At 46.7% G+C, this 19,153-nt stretch overlaps 1 protein-coding gene across 2 annotated transcripts in view; it reads left to right on the plus strand.

Moving 5' to 3' along the window:
- The window catches only part of MEIS1 (Meis homeobox 1), a 147,625-nt gene that overhangs the window by 5,173 nt on the left and 123,299 nt on the right, over positions 1-19,153 (plus strand). Inside the window, exons 1-6 of one of the 2 annotated variants that reach the window (XM_074989433.1) lie at positions 4,766-5,464; positions 7,171-7,397; positions 9,077-9,218; positions 9,673-9,723; positions 10,458-10,508; positions 11,791-11,937. In XM_074989433.1, coding sequence (XP_074845534.1) covers positions 5,453-5,464; positions 7,171-7,397; positions 9,077-9,218; positions 9,673-9,723; positions 10,458-10,508; positions 11,791-11,937 — 630 coding nt within the window. In that variant the 5' untranslated portion in view covers positions 4,766-5,452. Of the gene's footprint in view, positions 1-4,765; positions 5,465-7,170; positions 7,398-9,076; positions 9,219-9,672; positions 9,724-10,457; positions 10,509-11,790; positions 11,938-19,153 lie in introns of those variants that run through there. The other variant, XM_074989434.1, reaches the window with a different exon arrangement.

A 19,153-nucleotide genomic window follows, 5' to 3' on the forward strand; every position in this document is an offset into this window, starting at 1 on the left:
ATATTAAAACACTAGCATGCTGTATAACAGAGGCTAGCACAGATTAGACGTCTTCCTAATACTCTTTGGAATCTGTCATTTCAGAAGAGAGTTTTTCTCTAGATCTAAGTCCGACCTTCTCTGAAATCTAAAACCCTTTGTAATTTTACACATTTTGTTTCTGAAAGGTTCCCATGTCGCTTGCACTCCCCATTCACTTATTATGCAGAAGTTTAAGTGACAAAAGCCAAGCCTAGTAACTCATTTCTCAGTTAATTTATTAAAAATTTATAGCAGTGTTTAGAAAGTTTTAAGTCAACCGTAAATTTTATTATGAATATTGTATTAAGCCCTCCATTTAATTAATAAAAGACCTCTATAATTTCTGAAAATGTCAGAAGAGGTAATTATGTTAAATAGTTTGGTGCCCCCTCCTTCATTTTACCCCTCCCCTGAAGTGCCCAGCTATTCTGAAGATTTGAAATAGAAAAGTCTCAAGAAATCAGTTCTCTCCTTTGCAAAGTGCATTTGTAACATTATTCATTCCGACTGTTTACTGCATACAGTGACTTAACTATTTTGTCTGTGACTGTTGGATAGCACAAGCTGACCTCTGGTTGACTCCTGAACTGGACCAGGCGTTCTTTGTTTTCTGAAGCAGGATCCAGTAAACAAACCTCCAGCCCCACGCTCCACAGTTTTACTTGCATATGGACACTTGATTCAGATCTTCACTTAATCCCCTCCAGTTAACCTCCTTTTATTATCACCTTTTCAGATTTTGCCCTTTAATAGATCTTTAAATAGTTCTTCACCTTTCTCACAGACATTCATTAGGCTTTGACTTTTTGGTATCTTTTGAAACTCTTATCTGCCACATTCCTTCATTATCTCTCTCCTGCATTTCAAATCTGTTTTCTTCGAGGATTTTGTCCTTCCTAGAGTTTTAAATGTAAATATTAAGGGGGAAAGGGGGCATCTTGTTGCTGATTTTACCCAACTGCAAACCCCATTGCCATCAAGCTATAAAAAGCCATCAGAAAACTAGGACACGTTTTAATGTTACTAGGTATTAAATTACTAGATTAATTATGCCATTAAGCAAGGAAATTCAGACTGATTACAAGCCTTATTTCTCCTATGATAAACAAAAAATAGATACACAAATTTCACCTAATGGAGGAGTCTCCTCATCATTTTGCTCTGAACCATCTGAACTTGGAGACCTTTCCTTGCACTCATGGGAAAGGCCTTCGCTTGTGCAAGTTCAAATGGCAAAGTTCTGAAGGGAGAAGTAAGGACAGAGAGGAACGTCACACGGGCGGCGAGCACACGACTCCCCACACACAGCACATGAAATGCTGCCTCTGTTCAACACAGGTCTATGTGGGGGGGAAGCGAAACAGATTCCATCAGGTATCTATTTGTGCCTCTTTTCTGTCCGATTGCTCATTTCGCTGTGAAATTCTGGGGGAAGCCCGCAGCTGCTGCTTCTTTTTTTTTTTTAATAGCACAATGGCAAGTGTAAATGAGTTCCCACAATAACTAGCAATCAGACCCCTGGTTTTGGCAAAAATAGCTCCATTTCCTAAAAAGGCAGTCGGTGGGAATGTGTACCTCGCTGCACTCACAGAACACATAAATGCCGTTTCGTAGTCTGCTGAGATAGTGCGGAACTGTCCCCGTTTACTTTTCCCTTTTAATAGATGATTAATTGCTGCCCGGTTAGTCTTTTTATGGCCAGTAGATTGCAACTCGAGACGTCCTCTCGCAGCAAGCCTCAACAGTAATAACTGTTTGCTAATTGTAAAATCCTTATCCAGAATGAGGTTTGGGCAAACAATTTGTACTACTGTAATTACATTGTAGAAGTGTTTTACCCCGATTGTTCTGAATTAATCTCATGAAGGCCTGGTAGCGACGCTAGATTTAAAGATTTTTATTTTTAAGAGGGATTGCATTTCTGGAATTTAAACTATATCCTCCTCTGGAAAGAACCTGTAAGGCAGTGAATCGCTTCTGAGCCCTGGCTCTGACTTACATACATACATATAGAAATCAAACATAAGTCTGTTAAGAGCACAACAAATACTTCCCAACACTGAGAAGAGGAAGGCTTAGGGTATTAAAAGAGTCTTACCTGAAAGGTCTTTATACTCATCGCTGGCATGGATGGTTGGTCTTACAGCAAAGGTGGTAAAGCGAAACTGGTTTTCTTGGGGTATGAAATGTCGCGGCAAGAGATATATTAAAGAGTGTCTTGCACGGTTCAGAGTGTTCTGATCTGTTTCCTCAAAGCTGTTAAAGAGCAGCTTTACCCAAGTGCATTTCAGAGTAATTTCTGTTTTGTAGATTTCACTGGAGTAATCCCCCCAGGTAACTCATTTTAAGCATCGCTGAGCCTTATGTGTGAGTATTTTATTGTTTCATTTGGCACTTTTTTCTCCCCCACGCCACTGAACTGATCTGACCGATGACAGATCTTTCCTTTTCGAGGCAAATTTGAAACACCTAGCCGGCGGATCATTTAAATAATCACGCAGGTATAATATGAAACTACTGCACCCTCCAGCAGAGAAAGGGGATGTCTTAGGAACACTAGAAGTCCCTCGGTGGCAATCCTTATTAAAAATACTATTTTATTTTGTATCGTCGCTGCTAGTACAGCTTCAGAAAAGTCTTGGGTTTTTGGTTTGTTTTATAAAGCGAGTTTAAATCTGTTTTGTCCCCTAAAATATACTTTAAGAGAAGATTTAGGTCTCAGGCAGGGATTATGCTGATGCTGGGCATTCGGTCGGTTAACATTAAATATAAGACTTTGGCCTGGCAGAAATCTTACATTATTTCTCTGCTTAAGGCTTGAACATTCCAAAAGCAAGCATAACTTTGCCACCACCGTAATAGCTAATAAGCACAGAGCTTTTTTTAAAAAAAATAAATCAAGAAATCAGAATATTTCATGGTAAACACCCATGAGAGGACCACTTTTCAGCGAGCCTTCTTAACATTTCAGGCTTCGCTGTCAAAAGTTGCAGCTGTAATATCACTGGAGAAAGTGATCTTCCTTATCCCAGACATTCAAAGGTGCCATCATTACATGACGTGGGTGGACCCCTGCCTGCCTGGGAACACTCCTGAAGGTACCTCGTGTTCAACAAACTTGTCTATGGTAAACAGTAAACGCGGGCACTGAACGCTTTGCTGTGTCAATTCAATCTGCCAGCCGGCTGAGCTCACAGAGCGAGCTCGGTCACGTCGCGTTGACATGAATATAATGGCACAGATCAACTCTTTTTTTTTTTTTGGAGAGTTAAAGTTTTGAAATGCACTTTTCTCTGCCCCATTCTCGCTAGGTGCATGGGGAAGGGGGGTGTATTTGCTTCCCCTTGCCGGGCACGCTCACCTCTGCCTCTAGGCAGCCCCTTGTGCTGTGGCTAAACAGAACTAGTGAGCCATCCTTCTCCTTTGGAGAACTTAGCCTCTCTGTTCCGAGGGGGAGGTTTTTTGGCTCTCCCCGCGGATCGAAGCTCCCTGCTGATCGATTATTTGATAATTGATTTTCCCCTACACCAATGGACGGCTGGCTTTGGAAGGCAAGCTCCTGATTGGACCGCGGCTCCTCCACGGCTGCCTACTGAGATTTGGGTGAGCTCACTTTCCGACATACCGCAGGGGGAGTTTTCGATGGGACTTGGAGCTGGCGCGGAGGAGGCGGGGAGGAGGGGGTGGGGGGAGAGAAAACCCGTCTCGCGGATCTCTGCTCCGAAAGATGTTGCATTTTCTAATCCGCTCTGCTCAGGGCTAGACGAGCACCGAATAAGCTCCAGCCAATCAGCCCGGCTGATCCGAAGTGGGTTTGGGTCCTTGTAAAGCTCAACTTCGCTCCAGTCGATTTACTTTCGGTCCTGGGAGTTTGCGGGAGGTGGGAGAAAAAAAGCCGTGTTTGTTGGGGGGGGGGGGGGTCTGGGGGAGCGGGGGACGGTGGATAAAAGTCTCCCAATTGTGGGGCTGCTGATAACGTGCGAGCGCTGCAGTCCAGAGAGGGTGTAAACACAGACTAACCAGCGCTATTAGACAAAGGAAATGGCCATTAGACTCGGAGGCTGCCAGGCAGAGTGGCGTGGCGGAGAGCTGCGTGTGACATTAGCGGGGAGAGTAGATCAGCACGCCCGTGTTCTCTCTTCCTGCCCTTAATGTTGCCAATGACTTCAGTAACAGTACTACTGGCAGTAACAACCAGCCAGCGGCCAATGCTCTGGATCACCGTGTTCCGCCGCAGCGCTTGGAAAGCCTGGAACGCTGGCTGTGCTCTGGGAAGGATGCGTGTGTGTATCTTTGCGCATTTGCTCCTCTCGTCTCCCAGTAACCCACGTTAGCGGGCGCAGATCGTTTGCAAAGGCTGCCAACAATCACCCAGGGTGAAAAAGGGAAAGAAACAAACCCTGCTCTCCCCCGCCCCCCACCCCACAAAGCAAAAAGCCCCAACCCTAAGCTCCCGCAACGTGGCCGGCAGCAAAGACCTCCACTTACAGGGAGCGCCTGAAACAGCCCCTAGCCCCGCCACGCACCCAAGCGACAATCGGTGTGAGCAAAGGGTAACCCCGCGTGCGTGTGCGTTGTGAGCTGCACGCTTCTGCGGTCCGCACAGCCGCTCGCTTGCATCTCACCCAACCCACCCCTGCGCCGGGAGCCGAGTTGATGCAGCCCAGTGCATTGTGTAAGACGCGACCTGTTATGGCCACCACTACTTCCGGGTTCCAGCATTCTGGTCCAAATCCACCTCTCCGCCTGTGCAACACACACTTTACACACGCACGGGGGACTTGCAGCAGGCAGCAGCGATCGTGGCTCCTTTAAGACAAACTCAGACAGACATTTTTTTAACCCTCTTCCTCTAGCCTCTCCCGTGGCAAAGAGGGGAAAAGGGAGCTCGCGAGCGAGAGCTGATTAGGAATTAGGACTGATTCAAGACCCAGCAAGCGCTTAGACCTCCATGCATTTGAATATTAACATTTGAGGTGTCCAGAGCAGTGGAAGTACACACAGCGGATCATCATCATTCATTCACCACCTTGACAACCTCGCCTTTGATTGACAGCTGGAGTGGCAAAAAGCCATGAGACTTGGTAGTTGGGTTTGAGGGGCACTTTTTTTTTTTAAACAGAAAAAAAAAACTGATTTGGAGAAGGGATATTTGCTTTCTCCCCGCTGCTGTCTTGGAAACGAAAGGGGGAGAGTGAGAGAGAGAAAGAAAGAGAAGGAGGGAGAGTTTTTTTTTTAATGCTGAATTATTGTATCGCTTCTTTGAAATCCACTAAGCTGAAGATTTTCCTCGATTGCTCACATTGCTGGCGACTCTAAGGGATTTTTGCATTTTGGGGGGCTTGGGGGAGAGTTTGCGTTTGTTTCTTTTCACACTGGCCTTAAAGAGGATATATTAGAAGTTGAAGTAGGAAGGGAGCAAGCCAGGCCGATGGCGCAAAGGGTACGTATTAAAAATGGAATTAAAATGTGAAATAATATTGAAATGTGGCTGACAGAGACAATGCGAAAAAGTTTATTTTCCCCACCTCTTCTTTGGCTCAGACACAAAGCGGTGTCCTGAAGTGAGAGGATATATTAGCTACTTGTAGACTTAAAATCTATTTCTCTCTATATGGTCAATTTCTTGATTAGCAATTCCTGTCACAGAGATCTGACTCAAGACCCAAACTTTCTGTACGGTAATGCTATAGAGGCATATAACTGAAAATACAAGTGTATGTGTTTATCAGTATTACAGATATACTGCTTATAATACAATGTCGTTTTAAAGTCACCAGTATTTAAAATATTTAACTAAGTGGTCTTTGAACATTTTAGTATGTTAGAGATGACATACATCTTCATTTTTCAAAGATGACTTTTAAACTTTAAGTAAACTTAACTTTTTTGCCATCACACATGTAAAGTGCTGTAGTTAGAGATCTTTTTAAAAAAATGATTGCAAATTTAAACATGAGTTAAACAGAAATAATAACCACATACATTTTATTTATTACTATTTTTCATGTCATGCTATTTTTTCCAGACTTAGCAGGTAGATTGAAATGCGATGAAAACACTGAGGGTCAATTACAATGCAACGAATACAGGTTTTTGAAAGAAACGACATAACATCAAGTTTGCGTCTGTAATTTGTGTATTGTCCCTCACAGTACAGTTTGTAAAAGAAAGTTGCTGTACTGAAACTTGCCTTTACTCTTTCAGTTCAAGCAATTGTCAGTGTGTTTTAAAACAACTTAAGCACACTTTTAATTAAAAAGTGGCTGTCCCCTTATGTTTAAGAACCACTTTAACTTTCGGTTCTTAATGTTTAACGAAGAATGTCCTTAAAATTCGAAACTTTCAGTAGCACATGGACATCTCTGCAGCCTATGGACATAAAAGTAGTTTGTACATAATAGTTGTAAACCAGAATTTGACTCTTGGTATTAAACTTTGGCTAACATCTGATCGTTAATACTTGTGGACTTCCCTTTTCAGCGGTAGAAAGGTTTCAAACAGGATATCTTGAAGTTAATTAACTACTTTAACTCCCATTTTTTCCTCCGTGTGGGAATTCCAATTTTTCAGATTGTGCGTCTATAATTAGAAGAAGAAGAAAAAAAAATCTCTCAGCTTTGGTCTTTCGCCTAACCTGGCGCTTTACATTTTGGTTAAAGAGAGTTGAATTTATAATTCACACGTTAGGAAATGCCCTGCAGTGGAGACATTTACACTCAGAGACAAACCGAGAAACACCTTAAACCAAGAGCCTGTATTAATTCACGTGTTAATAATAGGTGTCCTCATTTTAACTTTTGCTGTGGCGACAAATTGAAGGAGACAACTTTTCAGCAACGTGTTTATTTTGAGCGTCACTCCAAAGGAACCGACGCTGCGTTTGCCTGCTTCGCTCCACAAGGATGCTTTGCGAGGATCCCGAATGAATGCATTTTGAGGGCCTACTGGGGAAATAGATTTTTACAGACCCCCCTTCCCCGCTTGTTGGGGGGAGGCTATGTATTTTAAAGGCACGGATAAAGCGCTGCAATATTCCACGGAGTGGTCCTTCCGCTCAGTGAAAGCTTCTGGACCGGCGTTCCCCGTTCTAACCTCCGGTCCCCAGTTCTGACCCCCCCTTTTTTTTTGTCTTTGTCTATCATGCAGTACGACGATTTACCCCATTACGGTGGGATGGATGGAGTAGGGATCCCCACCACCATGTATGGGGATCCTCACGCCGCCAGATCTATGCAGCCTGTTCACCATCTGAATCACGGTCCTCCGTTGCATTCTCATCAGTACCCGCACACGACGCACGCCAACGCCATGGCTCCTAGCATGGGATCCTCTGTCAATGACGCTTTAAAGAGAGATAAAGATGCCATTTACGGGTAGGTACAGCTGGCATCGGGTTCATGGCCGAAGCGGTGATTGTTCCCTTATTTCCTTAGCTGCCGAAGGCAGAGTTGAAAGCCACTGGAGGTAAATGGTTGTGACCCAGGTTCCCACTGTAACTGCATGTCGTTTTTAGGGTGGATTTTAAGTTTTCTCGGCATCCCGGGACGCCGGGCGTGTGAGACTCCGATCGAGAAGATTTACTTCCCGAAGGGCTTGAGAGGGATAAGCGTTATCCACAGGCAGTGTTTAGTTCGAATATTAGAACTCGTTGTGTGTGTGTGTGTGTGTGCGCGCGCGCGCGCGCGCAGAAAGTTACTGCCTTGCAGAAACCTCAGCCTCCTAGGCGGGTTGGATCACGGTTGGAAATGTAAAGGACTGCTCAGCTGCGGACTTACGGCAAATTAGTCATTAGCGCGGTGATCAAAGGCAAAAAGATTACCGTGGTACAACGTGTTCGGGGAGGGAAATCTTGTGGGAGAGCTGAGAGGAAAGCGAAGACTCGGAACGGCCCCACTCGGAATCAAACTTTTCGCTGTGTTCCCACTTAAGGCTGGAGGCAGGAGAGCGCGCGCGGCTTGCGTCTCTGAGCTGCGCTGGCTTTTCTAGCAGGGTGCGAGGCATCTCTATGCGGCGACTTATAACATAGTTTCTAGGCCATTGCATTTGGAACTGATGTGTTACGTGGCTGCTCCGTGGGTATCTTTCACAAGAATTTGTGCATAGTAACTTGAAGGGGAGTTTAAGATCTTTCTTCCCCCCCCTCACCTCGCTGTGAACAACTAGCTTGGAGGTCCCCCCAGCCCCTCGTCCGGTTTCTTTATTTCATCCCAAGCTGTAGGATTTGTCCAAACTCCATGCCGGATTCTTTGGGATAGTTACGAAATCAGAAATGGAGGCATGCCGCAATAAAATCAAACCCACCCATTTCACTCGAGCTGTTGTAGCTAGTAAACCACTGTGAACTTCTGCAGAGTTACTCAAGCTAGCAAAAAAAAAAAAAAATCAAAGCCTTGGGTTCACACATTTCTGAGGTCGGTGTCATTGTCCAATATTCTGTAGCAAAAAGCAGCGCGTATTTTGAGCGAGCCGCGGAGCGTGGGGGAAGAGGGGGAGCAGATGACCCAGATAAAAGCGCGTGCTGAAGGGAATGTAAATGGAGCGCCTGGAGTATCCGAATTGGGGCAGTTTGGTAGGTCTTGGAAGTTAGCTGCTCTCATTTTGAACGTGAGCATTCCCGCTGCAAAGGGGGAGCTGCCTGCCCACGTCCAGAGAGCTGCGATAGTGCGGGGCGGCTTCTTCTTCTTCTTCTTCTTCTTCTTTTTAACTCCAGAAAGCCTCCAGCCTGAGGGGGAACTCAAAATAATACATCTATTTTTTTAAATAAAAGGGGAAAGGAAAGTTAACTCAAAATGGCTGCTGGAGCCGCTTCGGTTTTATTCATAGCAAACGTGAACAGTTTCTCTGGCCAGATATGTTGAAGCGATCGTCAGATACAGTCCCTGGCTCACGGCCCGCGAGCGCAGGTCTCTGGGTGGAAGGGTAGGTGAGCGGGGAGGGGGTGCAGCCGGGCTGGAGGTAGGGGGTTTGCTGGAAGATCACCTGGGCTGCTTCTCCCCCATTTGATTCTGGGACTAACCACTGTCTTGTTTGTGACTGTTGTATTTTCTTACAGACACCCCCTGTTCCCTCTCTTAGCACTGATTTTTGAGAAATGTGAATTAGCCACATGTACTCCCCGGGAGCCCGGGGTAGCGGGAGGCGATGTTTGCTCCTCCGAGTCTTTCAATGAAGACATAGCAGTGTTCGCCAAACAGGTCAGCAAAACCATCCTGGGGAGGGGTGGGTTGGGGTGAGGTGTGGGGAGAAAAAACCCTCCGGCGTTACAAGAAAACAACCCGCCACGAAAAGAATCGTGCTTAGCCCCCTCCTCTACTGCCAGACACAAACCCAGCCCACCTCGCTCGTACCATTTCAACAAATAAACAAACACCCTCTTTTTTCGGAGTCTCATTGCAGGGGTGTGCCGCTCACCCAAGCCGGAGCGTAGCTAGAGAGATGGAACTAGTCGTAAGGGCTGTGGGTATTTTCAGGGCATTTGATTCATTTGTTTAGGTGTTTATATGATGTGCTAAATCTAACAGGCAGAGCTATGAAGGAAAGGTTACATAATGGCCCCGACAGTGTAATGAAGCAAGAAATAATAACGTTTGCTTTTTCTGTTTCCATATTTCAAGTCTTTTTTTTTCTCTCCCCCCTCCTCATGTTTAGATCCGAGCAGAAAAACCCTTATTTTCCTCTAATCCTGAACTGGATAACTTGGTAAGAGTTAAGAACTCTCTCTTTTGATTTCTCTGCCCTCTGGACAGAGGGTGTTAAGGTCTGACAAGGATTTTAGCTTTAAATGGAAATTTTCTCGCGTGGATCTATTTAATGACAAGTAATCCAGTGTTGTAATTCCCTGTTAAGTAAAAACGCATAAGGGGGTACCGAAAGAAAGCCCCCACCATCCAAATGAGAGTTTGGGGTCTTTATGGCCTGCTGAAGCAGTTCATGGATTTATCTCCAAAGTGTCAACATATGGGTCTGCCTGTGTCCCCCCCCACACTTTAAAATAGCTTTATGGGAAATGTAAACAATGAGTATGGATAGAGTTGAATAGTTTAACTAGCTGACCTAAAATGAAGTCGTCTTTTTTTTTTTTAAGGATAAACAAATACTTTGCCTCTGCATTAGGAATATTTTCTCCTACTTTGCAAAGCCAGGATCCAACCTTGTTGCAAAAGATTACACTTTTGGAAGGAAATGTTTATGATCCGTGTAATTTCGCTGCTTCATTGCAATAGAATTTTTTGTTAACTCTAGCTGGCTTCTTGTTAAACAGCGTACAAAGCCGCTGCTATTAAGTTTTAGTGTTATTGCCATAAATCAAAACAACTTTTTTATTTACTACTACTACTAAAAAAGTGAGGTTATAGACTACAGCAGGAGCAGCTGTGGGTATTTACGGAAACTCAGGAATGAGATAGATGCTCACGTTGTTTGTGTCTTTGCAGATGATTCAAGCCATACAAGTATTAAGGTTTCATCTATTGGAATTAGAGAAGGTAATTTTTTAAAATTTTCCTCCTTTTCTCCTACATTTCAGTATTGCTGAAGTTCAGGCTTCTGGTAAATTTGCATAAATGTCTTTCTGTCTGGTAATTAGTGTCAAGACCAATCTTAGCGTCCATTTCTCTTCCCAGTTTAATTACAATTTCAGCCTCTAAAACCGGGCTCACAAACGACCCGGCCTTGTGTTCATGTTCTTATCTTGATGGCTTTGGATACATAGTTCTGTGTATTGCAGGTGATATTCCGAATGTTGTTTGGTTGTTTGACTCATCCACGCCTCGGAGATTGTTTTTGGTGAAGGTGCTTTGTTTCGTTTCAGTTAGTTTGGTCGAGTGGGATTTTTTTTTTTTTTAAAGAGCCATCTGCAGGTCACAGTCAGGGCACAGATTGTCCTGTAACATTTTGCAGAGACAAAGCAGAGTTGATAGTTGTGTCTGTCTCTTGAATCTGTGAATGCTGTGCACCTCTAAGCTGCCCTAATTCTCTTTCCTTCCCTATTCTGGAAATCTCAGCAACCACAACAATGATCATAATTAATAACAATATGGATGCAATGTAGTTGCAAACTACCATTCAGTTGAATGCACCTTCAGTTTTCCAGTGGATTTTTAGTGGAATGGATAGCTGTCTTACAAGGGAATCTCCTTTCCCCTAAAAATAAACATTTGGAGAGGTTTTTAAATGGTTGAAAAGTTTCTTTAGCACCCTGAGCCATTTTATCTAACAATATCAGGCAGGTTGTTTTCACTCTGCATGAGTGGTGTTAAAATATGCCTGTTAATAGGAGAAACTCAAGAAGAATATTACAGTGATTTGGGGTTTAAGGTCATGGAGGCCTATAATGTATTTCAGTCTAGTGCATCCAGTTTTTTTTTAAAACTCTTTCTCTCTTCCTACTCTTTGGAAAGATTTTATGAAGAAATAACTGGTTGAAATTAAATAGTTTACCTTAAATGTCACCCGTGCAGCTCACCTCTCCCATGGCCACAGCTCCGGGAGCAGATGAATTTAACACGGGTGTTGAATATGTTGTAGCCTGTGAATCATCTTGTCACTGTCAATTTTCTGGGATATCTCTATTTTCCGAGAAAATAAAGTTATTCCTAATTCTGGATGCATCTAGAGGTCTCCGGGGGATAATTGCTGAGTGTTCCCCCCATTCAGAACTTTTGATGTCACAGGGTTGGGAGTTGGAGGGTTGGTAGATGTACTTGTCAATTTCACTTATGTATTCCTGATTATATTTTCATTTTTTTTACCCCTGTCATAATGTAGGTACACGAATTATGTGACAATTTCTGCCACCGGTATATTAGCTGTTTGAAAGGAAAAATGCCAATCGATTTGGTGATAGACGATAGAGAAGGCGGGTCAAAATCAGACAGTGAAGACATAACAAGATCAGCAAATCTAACAGATCAGGTATGATGATCTCTCCAGCGTTGGCACACGCTGAAATTTGTATGCAGATCGCTTCCTGGGTCACTACGCCTCCTTTTATTATTTGCATATGATTAAGTCCCTTTTAGATAAATTTCCATCGAAATGAAAATTTTTGAATAATGTGGCTATTATTGCTTCATTAAGGCTTGCTCCCGGATTCGACCTGGCGAGATGAGCTTGTAAAAGCATTGCCTGCAAACTTGACCTGTTTCTTGTCGCTTTTAATTTTTGTCTTTATTTTATTTACCCTTTATAATAATAGATGCGTTAGCCGTGAATCGCAGGCTTCTGGGTGCTCAGAAAGGACTAGCCGAGGCCATTTAGAAAAATAATAATAAAATCCGAGATAGGTGGTCCAGGAAAGACAGAGAGTGTTTGAAATCTAGCAAATACTAGCTATTTTCCTCCTGTCTCTACGGTTCATTAGTCTGTCTTGTCAGTTTTCCTTGGCCGGGCGCTTTTAGACCTCAGTGAACATTGCTTTGTGCACAGTCTGCCTGCTGCAAGTGGGCCCATTTTATTTTAGTTAATAGAAAAATAAAACCAGACCAAGGTTTTAATTTATTTTCATTGACCTCTCAAGATTTTTTTTTCTTTCAAACCTCCTCCATTAGAAAAAAAATAAGTTTGGTTGTAGGATGTCTGTGTTAAAGACCGAACCCCATAGGGGTCTTACACCCAACGTGTGCATGCACGAACGACTTGGGTTAGCTGCTTTCCTTCAACTGGCTTTGTCGTGTTGTCGTTCTTTTAAATGGAAGCTGTTGGGTTAATTTCAAGAGGCTCCTGCAGCCCAGGCCAGCTTCTAAAATACTAAAGTGTAGGAGCTTGGGCGGTTTGAGCTCTGTGTTGCAGATTGTAAGGTTTTAATGCTTGGTTGTTTATTATTGGAAATTGTATTTGGTTTATAGGGAAAAAATCTAACCACCAAAAGCCATCAGCTGGGTCGTAGATACAATTCTAGGTGTAATGAGGCTGACTCTGGAGGCTTCCATTTGTGAAAGCAAGACGCAGTCAAGCAGGCAGGAGTTTTCTTAGCTGCTTTGGCATGATCAAGAATATTCAGCCAGGAGTTACTTTAGAGATCACGTCCCAAAAGGTGCTCTTCGCTTCAGTTTTGGTGTTAGCTCTTTTTCTATGGAGGAGAAAGAAGCCAAGATGATCCGGACTGTTACTAATGTGGGGGTGGAACAGAAACCTGGTTTGACAAGGCACGAACTTGCCAAGAGCCCCGTGTTTTTTAATTATCCGGAGAATGTAAAAGCTCTCGCCTATTTCTAAATATTAGCGAGTCTCTCTCAACTTTTTTTTAATGAGACGTTGAAAGAAAGATGGAAACCTGGACATTGTGTCTGCGAGGCCGACTTGCCTCTTCCGTAACTATTACAAGGTTTCCAACGAGGGAACTGTTCGATTCAGATTTAGATGAGGAAAGCTCGGGTAGCTGCTGTTGAATAAAAATTGTAATCCAACAAGTCTAACTAGAAAATGGGTTTCTAAAAGCTCCGGAGTGCTGGGTACATAAAGCTATTTGAGCAAATTACAAGAATCGCTCCAGGGCACGAATGAAATCAACACTTTAATTGCCTCCAAAATGAAGATTTATACCCCATTCTCCCAACGACTCGTTATTTTATTGAAGTGAAGGCTGGGGAAATGAAGGGGCAGTTTGGAGGGGTGGCGGAGGCAGGGGGTGGGTAGGGACCCCCTGCGCGCCGGGGTTACTTATCCCGCCTGTGCCCGCGTGGGAGGCAGGGATGTCCCTTCCCCCGGTGGGTGGCTTGCCGCGAATGCAAGACAGCTACCGAGGCCGGACTGTCTTGTGGGCCCCAACCAAAGTTCAGCCTCGGAGTTGCGGTTGCGGCGCTCGTGCGCTAGGTGAGCCCGGCCGGGTGTCAGGCACCCCCGGCTGGCCCTGTTGGGTAGGTGCCGGCTGGGGAGGGTTGCAGCGGATGGGAGGCAGGGCGGGGGCTAGGGTCCTGGCTCCCCAGCCGCGGGAGGATGCGCGCACCGGCTGTGGGAGCGGCCCTGGCGCCTCCTGCCCGCTCCTGACCCGGAGGGAGAGAGAGGCTCGAGTTCCTCTCCCCGTGCTCCGCCGCCGCGGCTGCGGGCTCCGGCCGGGTTGTCCCCGCTGAGCGGCGATCGATCCGGCCGGTGCCGCCCCCGGGTTAAGAGGCCGCGCGCTGGGCCGGCGGGGCGGGTGGAAAGAGCCGGGCCGGTGCGCGCGCCGGCAAAGCCGGGGTGTTGCCCGCGCCGGGCGGTGCTGGCCACGGCAGATCCCCTCCAGGTGTTACGGGGCCGCAGGGGCTCGTGAGCTAATTAACCCCTCTGTCTCCAGAGCCGGCCAGTGTCGGCCGAGCGCCTCTTCCCCTGCCCCGGACCGCGCCGCCGGGAGCGCTGTCCGCCCGCGGCGGGGCCGGCCCCGGGCCCTCGTGCGTTCCCGGGGGCCTCCCTGGGAGCGGATTCCCTCGGCCGGGCTGGTGTTTCCCCGGGAGCCAGAGCCTGGCACTGGGGCCTCCCACGCGCTGCTGGCTTCCCGCGCTCCCTCCTCCCGCGACCTCTCCATCCCGGGCGCAGCTGGTCTGGACCCGGCTTGGGTCAGCGCCGGCGCCCTCTTCCGATGGACGCCGGCCAACCGCCCCGCTCCCCGGCTCCCTTCCTCGCCCAGGCCCGAGCGCCGGGTTAGAGAGCGCCCGCCGGGGGCTACAGTCGCAGCCTGGCGTTGCGGAGGACGGGCGGGCGTCAAGGAGAGTTGAGGGGCGCATGGGTGGGATCGAGGGCAGGAGCTCGGAGAGCGGACGTTGGGGGCCTGAGGGGTGCGGGAGTGCGGAGGGTGAAGGGGGTTAGGAGCGCACGGGGCCCTGCGGCCTGGAGAGGAAGGGAGAGTTCAGGGGCACACGAGGCCCTGCGGACTGGAGGGAAAAGGAGTTGAGGGGCGCACGGGGCGCTGCGCGGTGGGGAGCAGAGGAGGGTTAGGGGCGCACAGGGCCCTGTGCAGTGGGGAGCAGAGGAGGGTTAGGGGCGCACGGGGCTCTGTGCTGTGGGGAGCAGAGGAGGGTCGGGGCGGACGGGGCCCTGCGCGGTGGGGAGCAGAGGAGGGTCGGGGCGGACGGGGCCCTGCGCGGTGGGGAGCAGAGGAGGGTCGGGGCGGACGGGGCCCTGCTCGGTGGGGAGCAGAGGAGGGTTAGGGGCGCACAGGGCCCTGTGCAGTGGGGAGCAGAGGAGGGTTAGGGGCGCACGGGGCTCTGTGCTGTGGGGAGCAGAGGAGGGTCGGGGCGGACGGAGACCTGCGCGGTGGGGAGTAGAGGAGGGTTAGGGGCGCACGGGGCCCTGTGCGGTGGGGAGCAGAGGAGGGTTAGGGGCGCACGGGGCCCTGCGCGGTGGGGAGCAGAGGAGGGTTGGGGCGGACGGGGCCTTGCGCGGTGGGGAGTAGAGGAGGGTTAGGGGCGCACGGGGCCCTGTGCGGTGGGGAGCAGAGGAGGGTTAGGGGCGCACGGGGCCCTGCGCGGTGGGGAGCAGAGGAGGGTTAGGGGCGCACGGGGCCCTGTGCGGTGGGGAGCAAAGGAGGGTTAAGGGCGCACGGGGCGCTGCGCGGTGGGGAGCAGAGGAGGGTCGGGGCGGACGGGGCCCTGTACTGTGGGGAGCAGAGGAGGGTTAGGGGCGCACGGGGCCCTGCGGGGCGGGGAGCAGAGGAGGGTCGGGGCGCAAGGGGCCCTGCGCGGTGGGGAGCAGAGGAGGGTTAGGGGCGCACGGGGCGCTGCGCGGTGGGGAGCAGAGGAGGGTCGGGGCGGACGGGGCCCTGTGCGGTGGGGAGCAGAGGAGGGTTAGGGGCGCACGGGGCCCTGCCCGGTGGGGAGGAAGCGGATACGCGGAGTAACTAGGGGGACAGCGTCAGGGAAGGGGTCCCGCTGAACATTAGCCCGGCTTGGGCAAGTGGACAGCGAAACCCGCCTTGAGGGCTCCTGGCGAAGGGAGGGGAGCGGGCGAGGTTCCCTCTGGCCGCGGGGGAGCGGGCGCGTTGCGGGCTTGCGCCTGTTGAATGGCACCGCGGGCAGAGGAGCCGAAATTCCCCCGGTGCCTGAGCTCGCACCTTGGGCAGGCGATCAAAAGCGAAGCCTGGAAACGCGCGTCCAGGGGCGAGCCCGGCTGGCGAGGTTAAAGACTAGCAGAGAGGCGCCTCGCTCCGGGGCCAGCCCGCTGCCTGGGTTAATTGTCTAGTAGGGGACAGGGAAATGCTTCGGCTTAAATGGTGAAGAAGAAGAACTAAACCAGTCGCTTGGGGAGCCCAGCGGCGGGTGGGTTGGGGGCTCAGCCCTGGCTCTCCAGCGCACGGGTAAGGGGCACACACCCTGCTCTCCGCGCTGCCTTAAGGGCCCCCAGGGATGCTTTGGGGCTTCTCCAGCTGCAGCTCAGTTGTGGCTACACAAGGAGGTCACTCGGAGATGCAGTGAGGGGCGCACGGGGAGGTTTCATACCCACCTTCAGACCATTTATTTTGTTCGCGTTGGGTTTGGCATTGGGAGGCAGCAAGATGGGAAAAAGGTCTCTTTGTCAGGCTGGCTTTAAACGCAAGGAGTGGGGTGGGGAATATTTCCCCCCTGAACCGGCTTGATGGGTGGGAGCAATGAGTTTTTCTGCCACCCCCATGGCCTGTTCACAAGAGGTTCCAACATTGGTGCTCAACTAGGAGATAAGCCGTTTTTATAGTCCAGCTTTTACTTTTAGCTGTTGGGCTGGTAACTTCTGAGTTCAGTTCTTGCTCTTGTTCATGGAGACATGCTTAGAGAATCCAGGGGGAGCTTAGCTTTAGATCCAACAGGCTTTGACTCTGGCGAATTAACTTCCCTGGCAGTTTTGTCGGGGTAAAGACTGCTGTATCTCGTCCTTAATGATGAAATAATAAGGTGGTGACTGGTTGACACTGATCTGGCTAATTAGGATGTGCCTCCAAGTTCGTTTATTGGCCTGTACCTCTTTGAAAGACAAGTCCTGCCCTGTTCTTGCTGCTTGTTGCGCTTTATGAGCAAGTTATGTTGTGTGGTCAGTTTTGAATTAAAAAATGGAAGGATGTGAAGCTGCACATGTGTGCTTTTGAAAGTAATGAAGTAAGTATGTAAAAGCTTTTATTATGGATGGAACTCTTTTCTCATAGCTGCATTGTAAAGGTTACAGTTAGGGCTTTTTAAAAAATGTATTGTTTCTTTCCTATTTATTCTTTCCTTATAGGCCCCTCAGTCCTGGTGCTCTTAAGTCCCATGGTTAATGGAATGCTATGACACTAATGCTAGATTTTGCAAAGTAAAGCCCCGTAACACTAACCATTGTTCAGTGATTTAACTAGCTCTGTGGCAATAGGTCACTAAAACATCCCTCTCCCACAAGAGTGATCCCATTGCCTGCTATTGTGGAACCTGTAGAGTTGTTGTTTACCATTGTTATGATTTCCAGAGTAAAAGACAGTTGGGTTTTTTCTTGGAAGAATTAAACTCAGGATCAGCAAGTACCCTTGTCTTTAAAAAAATAACTAAAACAAAACATAACAAAAACCCCTTACTTGAAGTATTAGCCTAATCACACTATTTTCAAAATAAAGCATTTAAAACCATTAACTCACAAACATTTGCTGTCTAAATTTTTTAATGTTTGTCATAGTCCTAGAAGATTTAAAACACAGCTGTTACATGGTGTTGGTTGGAAAATTATATAGTGCAACTCCACACTAAAACACAAAGGGTGTCTGTAGTCATGTAGTAGAAATTCAGTTTCTTAGGTAATCCAAATATTTTAAACTATTACCATGGTGCTGTTCACTGTTAACTTACTTTACCTTGGTTCCAGGTACTATAGCCTGAATGGTAAAAGACTTTGACATTTACCTTCCAATAATGTGTATTTAGGTAACTTTTATAAATCGGCCTTTTAAAAGAGTACAATATTTTAAAAACATTAACACAAATTTAAATAACATGTCAGCAATATGTTATAGCTTTTATAAGGTCAATGTTATTTTCTTACATAAAATAAACTTAAACAACTTTGTTGAACAAATATAGAGCACTAAAGTTTGACTAAATGATCATTTAGTCATGTGCAAGCCAATTATGTATATAGAAAATTTTTAAAGGAACATCGGCAATCGGCCAAATTCCCATAGGGACTAGCAGGGAAATGATCAAAAAACAAACATGAAATAAGACTTCCTGTAAGAAGGTTCATAATTCAACATTATTTGACGCCACTGGCAGGGAAATTGTTGAAGGATAGTAAACTGATATTAGAATCTCTGTCATTTTTGTTACAATCTTAAATGTTTGCAGTTGTGGCATTGTAGATGGCACCTTTTGGATTATACTTCCTGTCATATTTATAGTAAAGCTACCGGTGTCTTTTAAGTTTTTTTTTTTTTTTTTAAATTACAGATCTTTACAGAGCTTATCTGAACAAAGTGCAATTACACACTGTCTTTTTCCAAACTGAAATATCATTGGAAAGCAGGATTCGTTTACAAATGAAAAGATATAAAACAAGATCTGTTCTATAGAGTATCTAATAGTTACCAGGCTGTCTATGTAAAAGATACATTATGATTAAAACTTTCCAAGATATTTGGAATCTAGTATTTTTAGAGTGCAGTAGATGATAGGGCCATGCGTCTTGGAAAACATTAACTATTGAAATATATTGCTGTTGTTGTTTTACCTTAGATTAGTTTTTGTGGCTACTCTCAAATAATGGTTGTGAAAAATCTGCCAGAAGTTGAGACTCTTGGCATCTTCAATATACATTTTTGCTCAAATACTATGGTGATAGGCACCAATATAAAACAGATAGTAAATAAAGTGCAAAATGTATAGAACTGTATAATAGAAATTAAGGTAAGGCCGTAAAGATCTGATATGAACCCAATACATAATAATTTTCTAAAAAAGGGAAAGAAAGGAAGAAGGGAAAAAGGAGAGAGAGAGAAGTAAATTTGTCACTCAGATTTGACATGCCACACTGGGCCTGAGAACTCTTTTCTGCTCTTGTTTAATTGATTTGCTGCAATATTAAGGAGCTACAATGTCTAACATTTGCAGCTGTTTTGGATGGGGCATGTTAATTACATCAAATACCTGCTGATATATATTCAGAAAATGTTGTGTATTGAAATGTAGTTTATCAAAATAAGACCATATCATAATGCTAAAGCATC

This window comes from Carettochelys insculpta, chromosome 3, assembly GCF_033958435.1.
Source record: "Carettochelys insculpta isolate YL-2023 chromosome 3, ASM3395843v1, whole genome shotgun sequence".
NCBI classification, from domain to species: domain Eukaryota; kingdom Metazoa; phylum Chordata; order Testudines; family Carettochelyidae; genus Carettochelys; species Carettochelys insculpta.